The 21,593-nt window shown below is 38.8% G+C and overlaps 1 protein-coding gene across 3 annotated transcripts in view; it reads left to right on the top strand.

Annotated features, from left to right (window-relative positions):
* The first annotated feature begins 9,327 nt into the window (after positions 1 to 9,327).
* Spef2 (sperm flagellar 2) overlaps positions 9,328 to 21,593 on the top strand; it is a 170,676-nt gene continuing 158,410 nt past the window's right edge. For all 3 annotated transcript variants that reach the window (NM_001305042.1, NM_177123.4, NM_001305044.1), the window contains exons 1-2: positions 9,328 to 9,484; positions 17,582 to 17,684. In NM_001305042.1, the coding sequence (NP_001291971.1) occupies positions 9,427 to 9,484; positions 17,582 to 17,684 (161 nt within the window). In that variant the 5' untranslated portion in view covers positions 9,328 to 9,426. The remainder of the gene's footprint in view (positions 9,485 to 17,581; positions 17,685 to 21,593) is intronic.

The raw sequence follows: 21,593 nt of genomic DNA, 5'->3' as shown, positions 1-21,593 counted from the left end.
CTCCACAGTTTCCTGATCTCTGAGGAAAATAACCTGATGGAGTTGTTCACAGTTTACGACCAAAAGAATGAGTTAGATTTGGACACTTTAGCCCTAGCTGGCCGAAGATGAACTTCACATAATTATCTGGCAAAACCTCCTAAGTGAGTGCTGTGAATAGGGACACAGCAACATCTATATAATTAAAGATCTGCTTCACACTTGCAGCCTGAGTAAGAATATCTGTAGTAGCTAATCATGCGTGTTGATGTGAATAAATTAAGAAACATAAGGAACATTAAGAAGGTACAAGCTTGTGATGTTTCTGTGAGGTCTTTATGGAGAATTAACTGAGGGGCAAAGCATGCTTTGAGAGTGGGTGGTACCAACTCTTGTGCTGGGATTCCACCCTGAATGCAACGAAGAGAAAACAATTCTCTGCCTGTCTGATTTCCCAAGATTTGAACAATTATCCTTTTCCAACCATTCACAGGACCTGGTCACAGACATAATGACAGTGCTCCCCAAACCGTGGACTAAAATCTGTCCTATCTTAAGTTGTTTTGCTAGGTATTAGTTATAGCAATGAGAAACATAAATACTACAATGATGCTGGCATAAGTTTTACTCTGCCTGGAACTAATTAACTTAAATCAAACAGCAGGTGTTAGAATTGCACATAATTGTGATTAGCGGTTTCATTTTTTAAATGTCTGAGCCTGTGTGTGTGTGTGTGTGCATGGACGTGCATGTGTGGTATATGCATGTACATATGCATACTTCTATGTGCATGTATGCAGATGCCAGAAGAGGATGCTCGACATTCTTCCCTATCATTCTCTGCCATATGAGATGAGATCTCTCACTGAACTCCAAGTTTATGTTTTTGTTCATTCTGTTGGCTGGCAGCAAGTGCCAGGATCTACTTTTCTCAGATTCATGGTTGCTGGGGTTGGAGGAATACAGACAAGCACTGATCCTGGGTGGGTGCTGGGAGTAGATTCTTACACGTTAGCACCAGATGTTCTTACCACTAAGAATTGTGTTTTGTAACATTAATTCTACTCACTGAACCTTGCTTCAAAGCATACTCTTCCATTTTGAAATAGAAAAATGGAATTTCATTAAAAATATTACTGCTGAAGACAGGAAGTTAATTCTAGGGTTATTTTAGTTAGGTTGTTATGGAAATTATAAATGCAGAAATTAACTTCAGTATCTTTTAAAATATTCATTCTACCTACACCATTCAATTAATAAGTCATTAAATTTATTGATATTTCTTCAGGTTTCTTATGTGACTAGTGGAAGTCCTTATGGGCATCACAAAGTCTTCACTTTTAAGTCTTATAGTATAACAAGAGTATCAGGACCACAATTAAGTTCTCATATGTGTTGGTCTGCTTTAATAAACAAAGGCACACAAATAAACAATTTAAAAATATAGTGTCAAGAAAAGTTGAATGGAGTGAAGAAACGGGTAGAAATACAGAAGTGTGGACATGTGATCTGACATTGAAGACATTGTGTGATGCCAGTATCATGTCCACAGAAGATGTTTATAAGGCAGTCTTCTAGATAGCAAGAGGTGTCATGGTGACTATATGGCAGTGGCAAACCAGATCCCCTTAGGTCTCTGATGCCATTCTATAAAATGTTTATTGTTTTTGGTATAAACAATTACCCTGGGCTAAAGCATGATGGTGACATGGACAGATCCCTCTCTGTCTCCTTGTCTCCCTGTCTCCCTGTCTGTCTCCCTGTCTCCCTGTCTCCCTCTCTCCCTCTCTCCCTCTCTCCCCCTTTCCCTCTTTCCTGTCCCTCTCCCTCCCCTATTCCCTCTCCTTCTCCCTCTCCCCCTCCTCCTCTCTCCCTCCCTCCCTCTCTCTCATTCTCTCTCAAATTTTATACCACTTACATTAAGAGGGCTTAGAAATGGTCATTCTCATCAGAACAGGAAACAAATGGAAATACTTTGACATTTATAGGTCATATCAGAAAACTGAAGGCAAATTGCAATGCTAAGATGTAGAAACTGGCAGATGTAAATAATCATAGACCAGCTCATCTGAAATGGAAATGCAAAAGCCTGTAAGCATTAAAGATATTTAAATAGCACCTTTGATAACTTAATAAGTGAGAAAAAACGCACAAAACCTAGAGTTGAGATGAAGTAATGTAGAGTAATGTGTACATTTACACTGGTTTTGCTTTCAGGCGCCTAGCCAGTGCCCTCATTCTGAAATCATTACCTCTCCTCTCATAACTCTGACAGAACATCCTTTAGAGCAAAGGCTTCCTCTTCAAAAAATGAGGTATTTGGTAAGAGCTTTTCTTCACATGGAGAAAGAGTTTTATGAACGTTTTGGGCCTTCTAACCTGCCTAAAGAAAAAAAAAATCTAAAAAAGACTTCAGCAAGCTCTCACCCAGGAACAATCTCGCCAAGATAATGGGATTTCACCCATATGATTCTATTTGCCTTCCAGATATTTTACTGTCACATTGACATAGCTCCAATATAATAATAAGTTAAAGTTGCAAGAGCCACAGAGAACAGGTGATGTAAAGAAGAAGCAAAACCTAGGGCCCCAGAGGACTTGGAAGGCCACCACCTGCAACCAACACAAGTAGAACAAGCAGTGGCTCTCCTGCCAACTGTTATGGCAATTAACATGCACCTAGGTCTTACAGACTTCCACATTAGTTTGGTCATAATATCTTTAGGGTTTATGTTTTGTTTGAAATTTCTATTCCTGGGAGTCTAGAGAGATGGCTTAGTGTTCAGGAACACTCAGTGCTAGGCCAGAGGTTCAGAGTTTGTTTTCTAGCACAAATATCAGACAGTTCACAACTGCCTATAACTCAAGACCAGAGGGATCTGAAGCCTATTCCTGGCCTACTGGCCTATGCACACACACACACACACACACACACACACACACACACACACTCACACACACACACACATACACACTCACATACACACATATGCACTTACTCACAACAACAATAATAAAACTTAAACCTTAAAAAGTGAAAAATTAAAAATAAATTACATGTATCTATTTCTCTCTGTCTCTCTATCTCTGTTTCTTTCTGTGTGTACATAACAATCATTAATTTTCTAGCTGTTATTAAACTGTTGCTTTATCTTTGGAGAGTGTCATAAGTATCCTAAATAACAATATTTTTTTTGAGCTTGGTAGAAATTTAAAAAGGGATCTAGCTGGAAGGTAGATTGAGTTAATAAAATTTGAACACTGAGTTCTCCTTTTCAAAACTAATTAGGCATAAACAAATGAATGTTTTTAAAGCATGCATTTTCATTATAATTTCATCACACTTTGTCTTTCCCACATCTGGGGTAGATTAGAATAAATTAAATTTCTGTATGGCTCTTTTTACCTTGATGGGAAAGAATAAAAGATAACTAAGCAGAAAAACCGACGTTAGCTTTACTTAAGTATATGCACATTTTTTTTCCACAAACTTTGATCTAGTTTCTTGAGCCTTTAGAACAGTGTAGACAGAAAGGTGGTAATCTAGCAAAGTTTGTGGGAAGTTGCAAATGTTCTGATGGTCTACTTGAAAATGTAACAAATTCAAGTAGGAATAGAAGAACTTAAAAAAAAAGGGGGGAATGGCAACTTTGCTGAGCAAAACCCCGTGTATCAAAAAGTTCATTCCTTTCCTGTTACACTGTCCAGCAGTGCAGATCCTTTGATTACATCAGCCTGAGAAATAAGCAACTACTTTTGTGTGAAGGGAAGAAACTCTGATAGCATCAGGAGTAACAATGTAAAACTCTAAAAAGAAATGATGAAATAATAGTATTCACTGGAGAATTACACATAGCCACAAATAAACACAGCAGTGTGCTTGCCAGTTGTGCTAACTTCAAAACAGTAATTTTATAAATTTCATCATAAAACAAAACAAAGCCTATACTAACTTCATGTAGTCAATATTGGCATGTTATATATGTATGCATATATATAGATATGTATTTTTCTGTAAGTTTTTACATTCAGTGAGATTTTATTTAATCAAACAATATTCAGAAAGTTTAATCCTTCACATCATTTTCCATTTTAGAATACACATTTGAATAACTACTGTGTAACCTCATACAGGGATAAAAATAAACATAATTCTTACCTTACTGTTTCAAAGGCTATCAAAGAGTAAATGTAGTGTTTTAAATATATTCTGTCACTTGTATTGTTATTAAAATAATCAGATACCACAGGCTGTCACTCTTAGTGAGTGTCACAGAGGTTGAATCAATTATCTTAACATGCCTAGAGAGCTCTCATCCAACCAATCCCTTCTTTCCTGTGATGTGCAGTATGACCATGTATATGAAGTTGGTAGGGTTTCTCAGTGGGTAGGCCAAGTCCAGTGACCTGAGTTCCACCCCTAGGGCCAGCATGGTGAAAGAGAAGAACAAACTTCTTCAATTTGCCCTCTACTTCTACGTGCTCACTGTGGCTCATATACACACATCTCTTCTTTATATAATAATAGTAGTAGTAGTAATAATAGTAATAATAATAATAATAAATTGTAATTTGAAATAAAGGAAGTAAAGACAAGGAAAAACTAAGCTATTGAGATCTTAGTTTTTCTGAGGTTATTTCTCAAGTACCTGGAAAGGTTGTCAGCTAATTCTGTTCTGGAATTAACAAGATACTAAACTATTAATTGTTAGGACCATTCAGTGAATGACACATGAATATTGTGTGAGAAATCACAAGCACTCTTGTCAGCCTTGTTTTGAAAGCAAACAATCATAATTACTGAGGAGTTTATAGGTACTTTTTCACAGAACTGATTCTTTTGCTGTTGTTGTTTCATGTTGTTCTGTTTTTTGAGACAAGGTTTCTCTGCATAGCCCTGGCTATCTTACAACTTGCTCTGTAGACCAGGCTGTTCTCTAAATCTTTCTGTCTCTATCTCCAGAGTGCTGGGATTAAAGGTGTATGCCACCAACACCTGATTAGAACTGATTATCTTAAATGAAGAAAGATACATGGTATCAAAAGACTCCAGGAGAATGTGAGAGAGCATAAAATAATATGAAAAGGGACTCTGTCGTGACTGTGTGTGGACTTAGCTTTGGTAGTTTATAATATTTTTAAAAAGATTTACATATGTATAGTGTGTGTGTGTGTGTGTGTGTGTGTGTGTGTGTGTGTGTAGTGGTGTGCACATTCTACAGAGCGTATTTGAAGGCTAAAGGGCAACTTTGTGGAATTACTTCTCTTTACACCCTAAATGTGGGATTGAGCTCAGATCATTAACCTCTCTATCATCGTGCTAACCCAAGTTTATAACATTAGGGGATAGGGTTAAGATATAAGCTATAAATGATATTTTTAAACATGTTTATTTATTTACTGATAATTTCATGCATGTCTACAACACATTTTGATTAGATATATACATCCCATACCAACTCCAACTTCTCTTAGCGTCTCCACCTTACCTCCTTCTAAACATTATGTTTATGTTTACTCCAATTTTTATAACTCACTAAGAGCAACTAGCGCTTTCCTTGCCCCCATGCATGGTGTAAAATTATGAACTAGAGAATCAGCAACACACCAGGAGCTCTCAATTACCAATAGCTCCTCAGAGATGGAGGCTTGTTGGTGCCTCCCCCATCCATCCCAGGCATTTGACTAGTTTTGCCTTGTGCTAACAAATCTTGTGCAGAAATCACATTTGCTATGAGTTCCTAAGTACAATGACCCTGTCTTGTCCAGAAGACACAATTGTTTTGTGTAGAGTATTCTCTGATCTTTGCATCTTATTTCTAGTCCCTCTTATAACGTTCTCTGAGCCTTGAAGGGAGGGGATGTGATATAGATGTTGATTGCTGTTAGGCATACACACCCTACCATTCCATGCCTATTGACCTGTCATGAACCTCTCTGTATGAAGTACTGTCAATTGCAAAATGAACTTTCTCTGCTAAGGGCTGAGACCAGAATAGATCCATGGGTGAAAATAAATATTAGGAAGACAACATGTCTATTCAGAAAAATAATACACACTCTCCCCTTGTCCATGACCTCTTCAGCCATGGGCCCTTGGCCAGGCTTAGTCCATCATGAAAGTTGTTGGTTACCTGCGTAACATCTATGGCACTGTTGCAATAGCAGTCATATATATGAAGGCTGACCACCATTGTAGCTCACACAGTTCACAGTGGGATAACGCTGTTGATGACTTTTCTATCCCAGAATCCTACAGAGTACTTTCCTCACTATGGAAGCCACACAGAAGCAAGCTTGTAGGTTGCTTGCTTTCTTTTTCTTTCTTTCCTTTTTGTTTGTTTTGTCTTATGACCCAAGTCTATGATGTCTTCAGCTGTTGGGTCTTACTATGAAGTTATAGCAAATAACAAAGGGAAGTTACAATAAAATGTATTATTTTGGGGGATTATAAGAGGCACCCTCATGGCTAAGAACTAGAAAGGAGATATTCCACATCTGGCACTATGAAGGAGCATTAATTTTTTCCAGTTATATCTATTTACTCATAATAATTTTATTTGTCTTAATGGCTCAACAAAATACCCGTGTGTGCATCACTCCTTTTCACTATATTTTCTTCAGTTAGTAGACATTAAGGCTATTTCCATTTGCTAGCTATTTCAAATACAGTGCCAGTGAACATAGGCAGGTAAGTGTCTTTATAGTAGTACATAGTGCCCCTTGGATGCATCCTCAGAAGTGATATAGCTGGCTGTTATAGTAGACCTATTTCTAGCTTTTGAAAAACTTCCACATTGATTTCCATTATGGTCATAACTAAAGGCAAAACATGGGGAAAGCCATTTCCCATGTTCACACATCCTTTTGTGATTACCATGTTTGTCCAGAGGGATTGCTCCCAGCCCATAGCACAAAGGAACAATAAATTGCATAACTTAATTCATATATTATAAAATAAGTGATGTGTGTTAAAAGGCCTCTTGGCACACATTGATTCACACCACAGAATTTCAACAGTTCTGGGCTTGCAAAATAGAGAACAAATGTGCCCATTCAGATTCTACTGGAGCATCGGAGCCTACTGGACCTGAGAGGAAAAGTCTGTCACCGACTGTTAAATGAAGTAACTTTGGGGAGGAATTATGATGTTAGTTAAAGAACAGGATTTGATACAACTAGTGATTAAAAATTTAGGACTTTGCACAGCAATGTATTGCTCATGGTGGAATTAAATGGGCGGTAATGTGGAATTAAACATTCAATGAATCAGACAACCTTCATTAGAGAGTTACTGGGAAAGCCTATCATTTAATTTCAATTGCAACGCAAAAACTGCTAAGATTTTGTAAAGTAGAAGAAATAGGATTAAACAAGATTAGCATGTCATAAGTGTTCAGAAATGCTGGTTAACTTAATACACAGTGATATTTAAATCACAATAAAGCTCTTATCAAGAGTAGAAAGAAGTATGGAAGTTACTGACTCCCTGGGGCTACGGTAAACGTTTGTGGCTTACAAATATGTTTGAGTTGAAGCTAGAGCTTAAAGAGTTTTCAGTGTGTCTTTATCATGTGCTATACTGCTTTTAAAAGTTTATTTTATTTGTTTGCTGATGTGTGTAAGCATGCACACTTCCACACAATATTCATTATATATACTCTCACTACACTTTCTTTGATTTCTGACCACCACCTTCCCCTACGTTTGCCTACCTCACATTTATAGCTTTGTGTTATGATTTTATAACCCACATATTTTTTTTACTGAGGTTGTCTGTGCAGCCATGAGTTTGTAACTGTCTATTGGAGAATGGTAAGAAATATCCTTTACTCTATATGCAAATACACACATACACTTAGTGCACACACAGATACATATATAAAGCAAAAATATTCCTTATGAATATATACATATTTTTGTCTTATTACATTCAATGCCTTTTTATTTTTCTACCCAAGTCAATTATGTACAGTTCCCTTTAAGGGTTTTTTATTGGCTCATTGAGGAGTCTAGCCATCGATAAATACATAGTAGTGGAATTCATGTTAGTGTTTAAGTAAAGAGGTATAGTAGGACTTTAGGAATTGTGCATGTCACACAGGACAATTAAAGAGAACACTCAACCTGGTGGTTATTTTGGTCCTGAAGGCAGAAAGCATTTACAAAAGTAGATATCAACTGAGCTAGGTCACTCTAAAACAGGCAGAGAAGAGGAAACTAGAGGGTGGTCAAGAGGGAAGGTGAAGAAATGAAAGCTCAGAGGCCAACTGAGCTTTAGAAACTGGCATGAGTCTCTATGTGAAAATGGACATTCATGAATAAATTCAAACCAGCTATGTGAAATAATTGCCTTCTGTAACACAAGCAACTCCGATCTACTTGAAGCATGGATGAGATGCAAGCCCTCTCATTGCCTTACAAGAAAAAAAGCAATTTTGAAGCATGTGCTGGTCTTCTACCAGAAGCAAGTCATCAGAGTATGTGAGTTTTCATTTAACTTCCTCAACTTGTAAAGCAAGCATTGTGTCTGCATCTAAAGGAAAGAACGGTGAGGTTCAAAGACATTAAGTCATTATTTCCGGGGCAAAGAATTTGTGAAATCAAAGCCAGACAGGATGGCTCACATAAACCTCATTGTGAAACTTGGGCCTTATTGATAGTAAAAAAAATAAATTATAAAAGTATTACAATGAATAATTTAGAGAATTGCTTTTATTGAACAAATTACAGTTCAGTGCACATTACCACTTTTCAAACCAGCTTATGATTTCAAATAACTCTATATAGTCTATCCTTGGTTATTTACAGAAGAGAAATCAAGGTTTATAGTTCATCTGGCAATGACTTTTTTTTTTTTTTAAGAAACCTCTTATTATAATTGCTGCTCACACTCTTTTTTTTTTTTTTTTTTTTTTTTGGAAAATACATTTTATTTTTTTTTTCCATTTTTTATTAGGTATTTAGCTCATTTACATTTCCAATGCTATACCAAAAGTCCCCCTTACCCACCCACCCCCACTCCCCTACCCACCCACTCCCCCCCTTTGGCCCTGGCGTTCCCCTGTACGGGGGCACACAAAGTCTGCGTGTCCAATGGGCCTCTCTTTCCAGTGATGGCCGACTAGGCCATCTTTTGATACATATGCAGCTAGAGTCAAGAGCTCAGGGGTACTGGTTAGTTCATAATGCTGCTCACACTCTTTAGGCCTTCTTTTTGCACTAGCACAGGTTCAGGTCTTACAAGCCAGTAGGGGGCAGACAACAATTTCTGATAACTACGGCTATGCAGTGGGGCCTCCTCCTCTCTGAGCCGGCGACCTAGCTCCAGCCTGAAAGAGCTTCCTTAGCAACTGGTTGCCCTGGGCGACGGGAAGACGCAGTCCAGCTGACTGAGTTCCTGGAAAGTTCCTAGCACCTGCAAGCAGTCAAATTCACCAGTGAGCTATGTCGGAAATCCTGTGCCAGTGGCTCAACCAGGAGTTGAGGGTGTCCCGGACCGTGAGTGAGTGAACTCAGCCAAGGGCAAGCAGTTGAAGCAAGCACGGGATGGTGGGGTGGGGGTGCTGATAGAAAGTAGCTCCAGAGTGTCTAGCAGTGCCTGGCAGTGCTGGCCTGCCCTCCTCAGTGCTACCTAGCCACACTGGGGCTTTCTTATTTCATCATGCCTCTGACATTAGACCTCATCACGTGGTCTTAGCCCTCAGATTTTCTGATCTACTCTCTATTACTAAGGGACGCTAAGTTCTAGGTACTGGTCTGTTCCTGTGTGGAGTAAAAGTTGTTCCTGTCTGTAGTCTGACTGTTGCTTTGCTTTCATGACATCCGCATCAAAATGTGCAAGACGAATCCACGCAGGAAGTGCTTTCAACAGTTACAACTTTTTTTCTGTGTTTCCTCCAGTATAAATTAGATCCACTTGCACTCTCCCTGCTTAACAACAATTGTAGATCTGTTAACATTTGTCAGTTTTAGGAACTTTAAGCTTCCTTTATCCTTTATCAACTTTGGCCATTTGAGGTACCTTTTCTAAGCTAACCTTACTTGATTTTAGCAGAGGCATAAAGTTGTACATGAAGTTTCTAAATTCTTATGGCCCAGGAAGTTACAAACAAGTCAGATTTAGTGGCAACCAGACACTTCCTCTTCTCCTCGCTGGGGGAGGAATTATTGTTTCTTTATTGGTAGCTCATTTTCAATTGCTACGGATTTTCCTTCAGGCAAGATGCTTTCAAAACGAATCATTTCAACATGACCTCCCAGAGGTTCTCTTGCTTCTCTACCAGTTGCTACCAATGGGAGCAGCGGTGCCAGTTCACCCTTGGGTCATCCATAGAAGTTGCTAGGACAGTAAGTAGTATTTGTGCAGGTGTGAGATATCTAAGGATCTTCAGTGAGGAATATTCCAAGTTGCATTACGTGAGGCATAAACATTAGACTTATTATATCCCAAGGCTTCTCCACCCTGCTTTGAGCAATGATAGATTCTTTTTCCCTGTCCTGTCTCCTTGGTTCTCTGAGAGTTTCTCAGCTCAAATAGGATGCTAAACTCAGGACAGTATTTATCATGTATCATTTCCTCTTTCTCTCTCACAGTACTGTCCACCAAAATGCAGTATCACACCCAAGGTTGCACTACTCTGAGGGAGCAGTTACACATTTCTTAGCTTAAGTTGGTTCATTTATTTCATAATAAGATCCACACCATTTCCTCAAGTCCACAGGACCCTTGCAGAGTAAGACACTTTGGGGACAAGCAAATAGAGTTAACCATACACATGAAAACATTACATGCTGTTCTAATACTAATAAGTTTGAGAAATATGGTTTGGGAAGAAAGTATGACTTCATTCTGTGAAGATTAAAAGCTTGGAGACATTTTAAATAAAAATTATAACACCACAAGCTATGAATGGAAAATTCCCAGATTGTCTTTTCCTGCAGGATAAATCTGGAACTCGTTAGCAGAGACACTCCATGATAATCTCATTTTAAACACTAGCAAGGCAACCATTTCTGAAACCCAATTGCTACAAGAAGACTAAGTACACAGACTCTGATGTGGTCAAATTGTGCATGTAAAGGGCTATCCAGAGTACAGGGAATATATTTGATCAAGATAGAATTCCTGTGTACTTAATAGAACACACTGACTCTTGTAGATATCATCTCATTAGATAAGCTGTTCTGTGGGTATGATGGAAGATTTTCAATAATTTGTAAAATTTATAATATAAAAAATGTAAATTGAAGAAAATAATTTGGTGCCTTCTTGATAAGAGCTGTGTAAGAAGAAGGGATTGGCGAGCATACTGCCAGGCCTTAAACTTCCTATTTACCACTTAGTAACCAGTAGCCTAAAGCTCACTGTACTTAAAAACAGCATTTCTAATGACACTTCATGAATTGTATCAAAGTCAAATGGCTACTATGTGTAAAACATTAAATAGTACTTAAAGGGCACATAGTGAGTGCAAAATCTCATTTCTGAGAAAATCTGAGTCATCTTAGGAAGAATCAACGTAGAAGGATATTTGCTATGCTGATTCTGGAACAGAAAGAATACAAACAGCCTTAAAAATATAGAAATAGTTGCACAAACTTTCTTCTTTTATACCATGGAATACAGTAAATTTTTTGTGTATTTTTGAGTAAAAATATTGTAGCTTTCTGTAACTAGTATTATTATAGTTTTATTAACTATAAAATACATATACAGATATATTCACAGGTATAGAGAATAGAAATGCATATACAGTGATGTACTGTATTGTTAATATGTCTGTAAATCTTCATATTGTGATTTATACAAACATGTTGAAGCTATGTAAAAATATAACCAAATATAACCAAGTATGTCAATGCTGGTTACCCTGGGGAATCAGGTACGTACACACACACACACACACACACACACACAGAGATAGATAGATTATAGGTAGATAGATAGATAGATAGACACATATATGTTTATATATTTGATGATTTTTCATTATTTGGATTGAGCTTGTGTTGCTTTTAGAGTTTAAAAGGAAAATTCTACATAGTATTAAAATAAGAAATTCAAAAGTAGAAGTCAAACTTCATGAAAAATAAGAGAAAAAATCTCTAGTTAAACAGGTATGCTTTTGTATTAAAGTATTTTATGGACTCTTTGAAGAGTTATTTTCTCAAATTAACATATAATTTATAATATGTAATTATATAAATATATATAATATAATTACATAATATAATACATAAAATATCTAATTAACATAAAATTAATAATTATAGTCCATTAAACACATATATGTATATTATAGACTTTTACACTAGTTTTCTTATTTGGTGTTAAAAACAAGCATAAAATTAACATCTCCAAATAAAAATAATAATGAGAATGCCTGAAAATTAGTCATAGATACACACTTAATAGAGCATAAAGCTAAGATGTGAGCCTAGGTCTCTGACTTTTGCTTTAGGTACTACATTCTATATTAGTGTTTACAATTAAGTATGTCTATATATTAATATCCATTAACCAATTCATCTTCCTTTTAAGCATCTATTTAAACTCACTTTTAAGGGTTATCATCCAGCTGGGTGTTTTGTTGTTGTTGTTGTTGTTGTTTTGTTGGTTGTTTAGGGCTTTTTTGCTTTGTTTTGTTTTGTATTGAACTTTAACCATTTAGCCTCCCAGCAAAGGTGGGATTGATCATTAATGTTTGATTAAGAGCCATTCAGTCCATTTGTTGTGGAACAATGAAGTAAGATGACGTGGCCATGTAAATGTCTTGATAAGAGTAAATAATCTCTATTTATTGGAGAGACAGTAAACGCCAATTGATGTCTAGATTAACTTGGAAGCTAGGTCCTGAACTACCTTGCTTATCAACAGCAGAGCAAGGGTATTCCAATAATCTCAATCTATAATAGTCATCTTCTACTTGGACAGGTGTGTGTGCTTGGGAATCCCTAGACAGCTGATAATTTAGTAGAGGAAGATTCCAATCTAGCCAATGAAACCTAATGGGCTTCAATAAGATATTTAATTGAGTCATTTCCCTGAAAATAATACTTAGCTGTATAACTTAATGAGATGTATTAAACTACAATGCAATGTATTATCCAAAGTGATAACTGGGATACAAGAATTAGTTTTGTTATGGTGTATGGAAATGTATTAGTATGTTTTAAATTTTAATATTTTTATTTTAATTTTTATTATGAAAATTATTTTTATTATATTTTCTCCCCTTCCCCAACTTCTCCCATATCCGTTCCCAGTCCTACTTCATGTTATTTCTTAAAACAAAACAAAACAAACAAAATGCATGCAGGTGTGAGTTCACACACATGTGCATACACATATCATGGAATCTTTTTAGTGTGGCCAGCTATAACTTAACATGAGGCTTTTGGCTCGTTATCGATATAACCAGTGTCATTTCATAATAGAAGACTTGGCTTCCCTGTTCCAGGAGCTGTCAGTCACAATCAGCTTCTTGGATAAGGGTGAAATCGGTGCCCACTTTTCCTTATCCATGCTGAGGGTTTTGTCTGGTCTTGTGCATGCTGGCACAGTTTCTGTATGTTCATATGATCCTCAGTCCTCTTGTGTCTGGTAAATGTTACTCCCTTAGAGTCTTCCCACCATTTCTGGCTCTTCAAACTTTCTACCTTCATTTCAGCATCGATCCCTGAGACTTAAGAAGAGGAGAGGAATCTAATAAAGATGCATCATTTAGGACCAAGGGCTCCAAAGGCTCACACTCTGCATATTGTCTAGTTGTAAGTCTAGCTCTCTGTGAATTGCTGTTTACAAGAATAAATTTTATAATAAAAACATGAGTGGCTGGATGGTCATTCCTTCAGTCTCTGCTCCACAATTTGTCTCTGTAACTCCTTCCATGGGTATTTTGCTCCTCCTTCTAAGAAGGATCAAAGTATCCACACATTGCTTTTCCTTCTTCTTGAGTTTCATGTGTTTTGCAAATTGTATCTTGGATATTTCGAGCTTCTGGGCTAATACCCATTTACCAGTGAGTGCATATCATGTGTGTTCTTTCGTGGCTGGGTTATTTCACTCAGGATGATATCCTCCAGATCCGTCCATTTGCCTAAGAATTTAATGAATTCATTGTTTTTAATAGCTGAATAGTACTTCATTTTGTAAATGTACACATTTTCTGTATCCATTCCTATACTGAGGGACATCTGGGTTCTTTCCCACTTCTGGTTATTATAAATAAGGCTGCTATGAACATAGTGGAGCATCTTCTGGATATATGCCCAGGAGTGGTATTGCTGGATCTTCCTGTAGTACTGTGTCCAAATTTCTGAGAAACCAAAAAAAAAAATGATTTCCAGAGTGGTTGTACCAGCTTGTAATCTCACCAGCAATGGAGGAGTATTCCTCTTTCTCCACATCCTCACCACATCGGCTGTCACCTGAGTTTTTGATCTTAGCCATTCTGACTGGTGTGAGGTGGAATCTCAGGGTTGTTTTGATTTGCATTTCCCTGATGACTAAGGATGCTGAACATTTTTTCAGGTGCTTTTCAGCCATTCAGTATTCCTCAGTTGAGAATTCTTTGTTTAGCTCTGTACCCCATTTTTAATAGGGTTATTTGATTTTTCTGGAGTCCAACTTCTTGAGTTCTTTGTATATATTGAAATTTAGCCCTCTATCTGATGTAGGATTGGTAAAGATCTTTTCCCAATATGTTGGCTGCCTTTTTGTCTTATTGACAGTGTCTTTTGCCTTACAGAAGCTTTGCAATTTTATGAGGTCCCATTTGTCAATTCTTGATCTTACAGCACAAGCTGTTGCTATTCTGTTCAGGAATTTTCCCCCTGTGCCCATATTTTTGAGGCTTTTTCCCACTTTCTCCTCTGTAAGTTTCAGTGCCTCTGGTTTTATGTGGAGGTCCTTGATCCACTTAGACTTGAGATTTGTACAAGGAGATGAGAAAGAATCAATTCGGATTCTTCTACATGATAATCACCAGTTGAACCAGCACCATTTGTTGAAAATGCTGTTTTTTTTCCACTGGATGGTTTTAGCTCCTTTGTCAATGATCAAGTGACATGAGTTTATTTTTAAGTAAATACTTTTTGTAGCAAATCCTTTGCTACTGACCATTATATGCTACATTAAGTGTCTTAGAACAGTATTAATCTGTATCCTAGTTATCTATGGGATGAACCCCATGCTTTGGATTGAAATAAACAAATATAATGCAAGCTGCAGAGGAAAGCATCAAGGAAGGAGATGGAGCAATAGCTTCTAAAAAGGAAAATGGTATGCAGCCATGGCTCCAGCTGCATATGTAGCAGGGGGCTGGCCTTATCTGGCATCAATGGGAGTGCAGGCCCTTGGTCCAATAAAGGCTCAATGCCCCCAGTGGAATGCTAGGGCTGTGAGATGGGAGTGGGTGGGTGGGGGAGCACTCTCATAGAAGCAAGGTAGAAGGAGGCCAGGCGGGGATAGGGGATTTTTGGAGGAGAAACCAGGAAGGGGGTTAACATTTAAAATGTAAATCAATAAAATAACCATAAAAAATAATGTCTCAAGGAAAAAATAAAGAAAACGAAAGCAGTGTGCTTAAAAATTGAACCCAACCCCCAAAAACCTAAGAGCTGGAAGAAAGACATATCTACAGTCAGACGGTGGTTCTAGATCAAATGGCTGGCTAGACGCTAGTTGGATAGGGATGACTTAGAGAATTGAGTAGGGAGAAAACAGAAACAAAGATGTGATTGACAGTAGAGATAGAATGACCCACTGAGGATAGTGGTGGCACACCTTCAATGACTCAGTGAACATAGTAGTGGCAGGGAAGCCAGCTCTGATGTGCATTGGGTGACCTCTAGGGACATAGAAAGTCACAGCAGTTACGAGAAGACCATGGCATGGTTCTGTCCTGTGGAGAATGGATGGAGCCTTCCAGATATTACTAGCTTTAGATCTGGAAGAATCCTATCAGATGGCACCTGTTTAATGAAAGCTCATGCCAATGACCACACAGTTCTTGGCTGTTCAAGAGGTGCCATGTTGGATACCTTGACTGGGCAGTAGAAGCTTATTTCATGGAGGTAATATGTACTGCGAATTCTGAATTGTTCCTCGAGAGGAGAGGTGTCCACTCCTTAAGGACACTGTCATAGGGACAGGTATGACTGATTAGGATAACCCATCAAGTTTTCGTGAGCATGTTCTGTGTGAATTAGCTGTAAAAGAAGGATCAAGCTGGTCTCTCAAGGGCAAGCTTACTCAAGGCCACCGATGAGCACAAAACTTGTAACTTTTGATGGAATTACCTTAAATAACAAGTGCTATCACGTTGAATCACTAAAAATTTGTAATATTAAGTACTATGAGAAACAAATATCAATCTTTATGTAAAATTGTGTGCTGGAGTCAGATGGGAAAACATGCCTTGTGAGCCTCATTCCCCTATTCCCGTCCTCTTTGCATCCACACTTGAGGACGTTTTTAAGGAAAGAGTAAGAGAACAAATCCAACTTACCTCAGTGTAGTAGTTCCTAGTTTCATCCACTTACCTGCAAATCTCAATGGTTTCTGTTCTCTCTACACTGAGTAGAATGTTATCTGTGTGCACCACATTTCCGCATCCGTTCAGAAGATGAAGGTCTCCCATTTCCTTGCCCATTGTGAACAGCATGGGGATGAATACAGCTGATGAGCAAGGGTCTGTGGACTAGAGTGTTATAGTCCTTCTGGAGTACGCCAGGGAGGTCATTCGGTAGACATGTGCTTAGATTTTTGAGGAGCCTCCACACCGGTTTATATAGCGGCTGCCCTAGTCTGCTGCCTCACAACAGTGACTCGGGTCTCTTGGCTGGCCCAGTCTGCAGTCTTCGCAACAGTGACTTGGGTCTCGCCCTTCCTGATGTACGCACCAGCACCAGCAACAGTACTTGTTGTGAGCTGTGTTGTTGTTTTAACCATTCTGACTGCGGAAAGATGAAATCTCAAGTCCTTTTCATTTGTGTTATACTAACTGCTACAGATGTTTAACACGTTTAGGGTTATTTCTTAGCTGTTTTTATTTCCACTGAGAACTCTCTGTTCTGTGATATTACCATCATTCCATTGCATATAAACAGGGCAGTGGTGAAATCAGATCGCATTGTGTTCTTGAAGGATTGTTTTTAAACGTTCAGATGATCCTAGTAAAATCTCCACTACTTTAGAGGTCAAAATTAAATCTGTATTAAAAAAATCAGACTGCTTTTCTACTGGACAGAATGTGCACCCCTGTAGGTTGGAGACATAACTAACGTATTTAGAACATAGTTTTATGGAATATCTTGATGGTTATTTATATGCTAAGGTTACTCATTAATTGTATTGTGTTTTGTTTAATGGTAGTTGGAAACGACTTTCTACTTCTTTTAAAATTTTGTTTATCAACTACTGGTTTACCTTTGGGAATATTAGTATCTATTTTAAAATCTTTTACTTTGGTTATTGAAAGATGTTTCTACAAATACGTTCCAGGCATTGTATGGTCATGTTTGCTTATGCTGGTTTGATTATATACATCCCGCAATAACGTTGTATTTACTTTTAATTCAATGTTTTCAAATTCAGGTCCCAAGTCATTTGCAAAGGCATTTTCTAATGGCTATCTAATTGGAGAAGTTCTGTTCAAGTTTGAACTTCAGAGTGATTTTGCAGAATTTTCAGAGAGCAGGTTAGTAAAATTACCCAATCCTTCAAAAAAAAAAAAAATAGATTCAGTACTTTTGGCATTTAGTCAATACTTTGTTGTCTCGAGAATCCAAAGGAGAAGAACGAATGTGTTTACAAGGAGACTGCTTCTGAAGAAAGTCACATTTAATTCCATCCATACTTCTGAAGTTTTCTGCTAGGGTTCTCCCTGCTTGTTAATTCAGTCTCCTCCTCCTCCTCCTCCTCCTCCTCCTCCTCCTCCTCCTCCTCCTCCTCCTCCTTCTCCTCCTCTTCCTTCTTTCTCTTTCGCTTCTGTGTCCTTTTCCTCCTCCTTCTTTCTCTTCTTCTTCTGCTTCCTTTTCCTCTTCCTCCTTTTCCTCTTTTATCCTTGTAATTTTTATTGATTGTTGTTTGAATTTATTACTATTTGCCTGAATGCCTGTGAACTACATCCATGCAATGCTCACAGAGGCAGAAGAAGGTGTCAAACGCCCTGAGATTGGAGTTACAGATGGCTGTGACCTGCCTCTGTGTACTGGGACTCCAACCCAGGACCTCTGTAAGAGTAGCACACTCTTAATATTTCAGCCATCTCTCCCACCCTAATTCTTCCTTCATTAAGGAGAAGAAACATAATGTAACATAGTTTTCTTAGTAAAATATTATTATTGTTGTTATTATTATTGTTGTTGTAAAAATATACAATATCTTTAAGTCTATTATTAAAGATACAGAGTTTTGTCTTAGCAATAATACTGAAGTATAAGTTCAGGTTGTAACCCTTCATTTGAAAGTTTATAGCACAATTTGCTTGGTTTTAGCATACATTCTTATTTGTGATACTGAGGCCATGCTGCCTGAATGCTTCCTGTCTCCCAATTTACTTGTTATACCCGGTGCTTACTATGTATTGAATAAATATATTCAAGACTTGTATGTGTACCATGTCAGAAAAGGGGCACATATGTTTGGCTTTTCCCACTTAGGATAAAGTTTTGAGTCTCATTCATGAGCCTTCTGTTCATTATTATTTACTTGCTGGAAATCTTCAAATTCATGGGTATGAAATGCTGCAATTTGTTTATCAGTAGAAGAATATTTGCGTTTTTCCACTGGGGTTATTATTTATTGTGGATGTTGTACTGGGCATGCTTATGTTCTTACCTCCTGTTTCAATTTCACTATATTCTCATGAACATCTTTGATTATCTTTTTCATATTATTTTTATTGAACACAGATTTTTTTCATACAAAATCTTCTGACTGTGATTTCTCTCTCCTTTCTCCTCCTCGGTTTTTCTTTACGTATCCTCCACTTATAGCCACCTTAACAGGCTGAACTTGTGTTGCATTATCAGTTTAAACTGCATTTCTGTGATCTCTAATGTTGTTAAATATCTTTAATCTGCTTATTATTCATTCATTCATCTTCATTAATGTAATGCCGACTTTGACATTGTACATTTTTAAATCAACTTGTATTTTTATTGTTTTGTGTTATTTTCAAATTCTAAGACAAGTTTCTTGTCAGACAAATGATTTGCAAATACTTTTCCTATTGTGTAATTTAAATTATAACTTTGTTATGTCTGTTCTTGAGTCACATTTTTTTTCATTTTGTTTCATTCCAATTTAATTATTTTTTTGATTACTTGTGAGTTTGGTATTTTGAATTTGTGCTCATTTCTCTTCTTATTGTTTTATTCCTGAATAATTTCAGTGGATATACCTTTGAAGTTTTTTATTCTTTGTTTTTTTCTGTCCACTTAAACCTGTAGTTGAACTCTTATAGTGAACATTTCATTCCAGCATAACTCTTGAGTCTTGATCTCCATTAACCTCACTAGCTGGGCAACTTTGATAAGTAATTCTAAACTCCGATGTTCTTTTTGGTTCCTTCCTATTTTTATAATTTTTATTTCTTTATTGCTGAAGCTTTTGTCTCATTCTAATTAAAAAATTGTTTCTTTTAGCTTTTGAAAATATTTTAATATCCATTCTAAAGTCTTTTGCTTGCTTCATCAGAGAGCTTCTACTGGGTCTTCTTATGTATGGATAATATTTTGTCTGAATGTGTGGGAATTATTATTAGACATGGAAAATAATTTAATGTGCTGTTTAGATATTTATCTATTTCTGTTTTAAAAACACCATGGTTGAGACAACTTTTAAAGGAGTTTATTTTAGGATTATAATTCCAGGTGGATGAGTCCATCATTCCCACAGTGGGGAGCGCAGCAGCAGGCAGGCAGGCAGGCAGGCAGGCAGGGCAGTCAGGCAGGCAGTCAGGCAGGCAGGCAGGCAGGCAGGCAGGCAGGCAGGCCGGCAGGCAGGGCAGGCAGGCAGGACAGGCAGGCAGGGCGGGCAGGGCAGGCAGGCAGGGCAGGCAGGGCAGGGCAGGCAGGCAGGCAGGGCAGGGCAGGCAGGGCAGGCAGGGCAGGCAGGGCAGGCAGGGCAGGCAGGGCAGGCAGGGCAGGCAGGGCAGGCAGGGCAGGCAGGCAGGGCAGGCAGGGCAGGCAGGGCAGGCAGGGCAGGCAGGGCAGGCAGGCAGGCAGGCAGGCAGGCCGGCAGGCAGGGCAGGCAGGCAGGACAGGCAGGCAGGGCGGGCAGGGCAGGCAGGCAGGGCAGGCAGGGCAGGGCAGGCAGGCAGGCAGGCAGGGCAGGCAGGGCAGGCAGGGCAGGCAGGGCAGGCAGGGCAGGCAGGCAGGCAGGCAGGCAGGGCAGGCAGGCAGGGCAGGCAGGGCAGGCAGGGCAGGCAGGGCAGGAAGTCAGGAAGGCAGGCAGGGCAGGCAGGCAGGGCAGGCAGGGCAGGAAGGCAGGAAGGCAGGCAGGGCAGGCAGGCAGGCAGACAGGCAGGCAGGAAGGCAGGCAGGCAGGCAGGGCAGGCAGGGCAGGAAGGCAGGAAGGCAGGCAGGGCAGGCAGGCAGACAGGCAGGCAGGCAGGAAGGCAGGCAGGGCAGGCAGGCAGGCAGACAGGCAGGCAGGAAGGCAGGCAGGAAGGCAGGCAGGCAGGCAAGCAGGCATGGTGCTAGAGCAGCTGCTGAGAGTCACATCTTGATCCCCAAGCAAGGAGCAGGGAGACCTAACTCAAAATAGAGTAAGTCTTTTGAAACCTCAAAGCTGGATCCCAGTGACTACAGCTCTTAGTCCTCTGCAAAGAGCCACCAACTGGGAGCAGGTATTCAAATGCCCAAGTCTAATGAGGAAGATCTCATTCAAAGCACCACATCTGCAAACTCTAATTTCTACATTTTTGGCTATCCTTGCTATCTGCTGTGGATGCAATTTCAGCTGCTCTTTTGTTTCCATTATGATTTACTGGGATGAATTCTGAAGTCTCTATTCTTTGCCAGGTTTAGTACCTATATCCTCTATCTAACAGCTTAGTTATCCGTTAGTGTACATTTTGACAAGTTGTCATTTGCTGAGCGATTCTGTGAGAGTGTTGAAACAAATTTTGCTTTGTGGTAGCAATACTTTAACCTGGCTAAAGACATGAAGTGTTTTGAATCCTCAAATCTTTTCAGAAACCCACATTCTTGCACACTTATAGATTAACTTAATTTATAAAAATAATCTGTTAACTTATAGATTGATGCCCAGAAGCTACGAGAGCTTCAGACTCCTCAACACACATCTCATTCTTAGATCTGTCTAGTTTTGAGAAGGCTCTTGTGTGGAGCAGCTGATAGCACCACAACAGGCAGCTAGAATCTTGAACACGAGCTATTGACTACTTTGTACTAATATCCTTGAAACTTGGCTTTATCCAGTGAACAATGAAAAAGACACACACACACACACACACACACACACACACACACACACACGACTTTTTCACAGACTGTCAGGCAGGTCAAGTGGTGGTAGGCTCGGACCATAGGATCTTTTCTGAGGGACTTCAGACAATGGCCTTCCCTGTTGATTACTG

Source organism: Mus musculus, chromosome 15, assembly GCF_000001635.26.
Source record: "Mus musculus strain C57BL/6J chromosome 15, GRCm38.p6 C57BL/6J".
NCBI lineage: Eukaryota > Metazoa > Chordata > Mammalia > Rodentia > Muridae > Mus > Mus musculus.
This window is presented reverse-complemented; position numbering and strand designations above follow the sequence as displayed.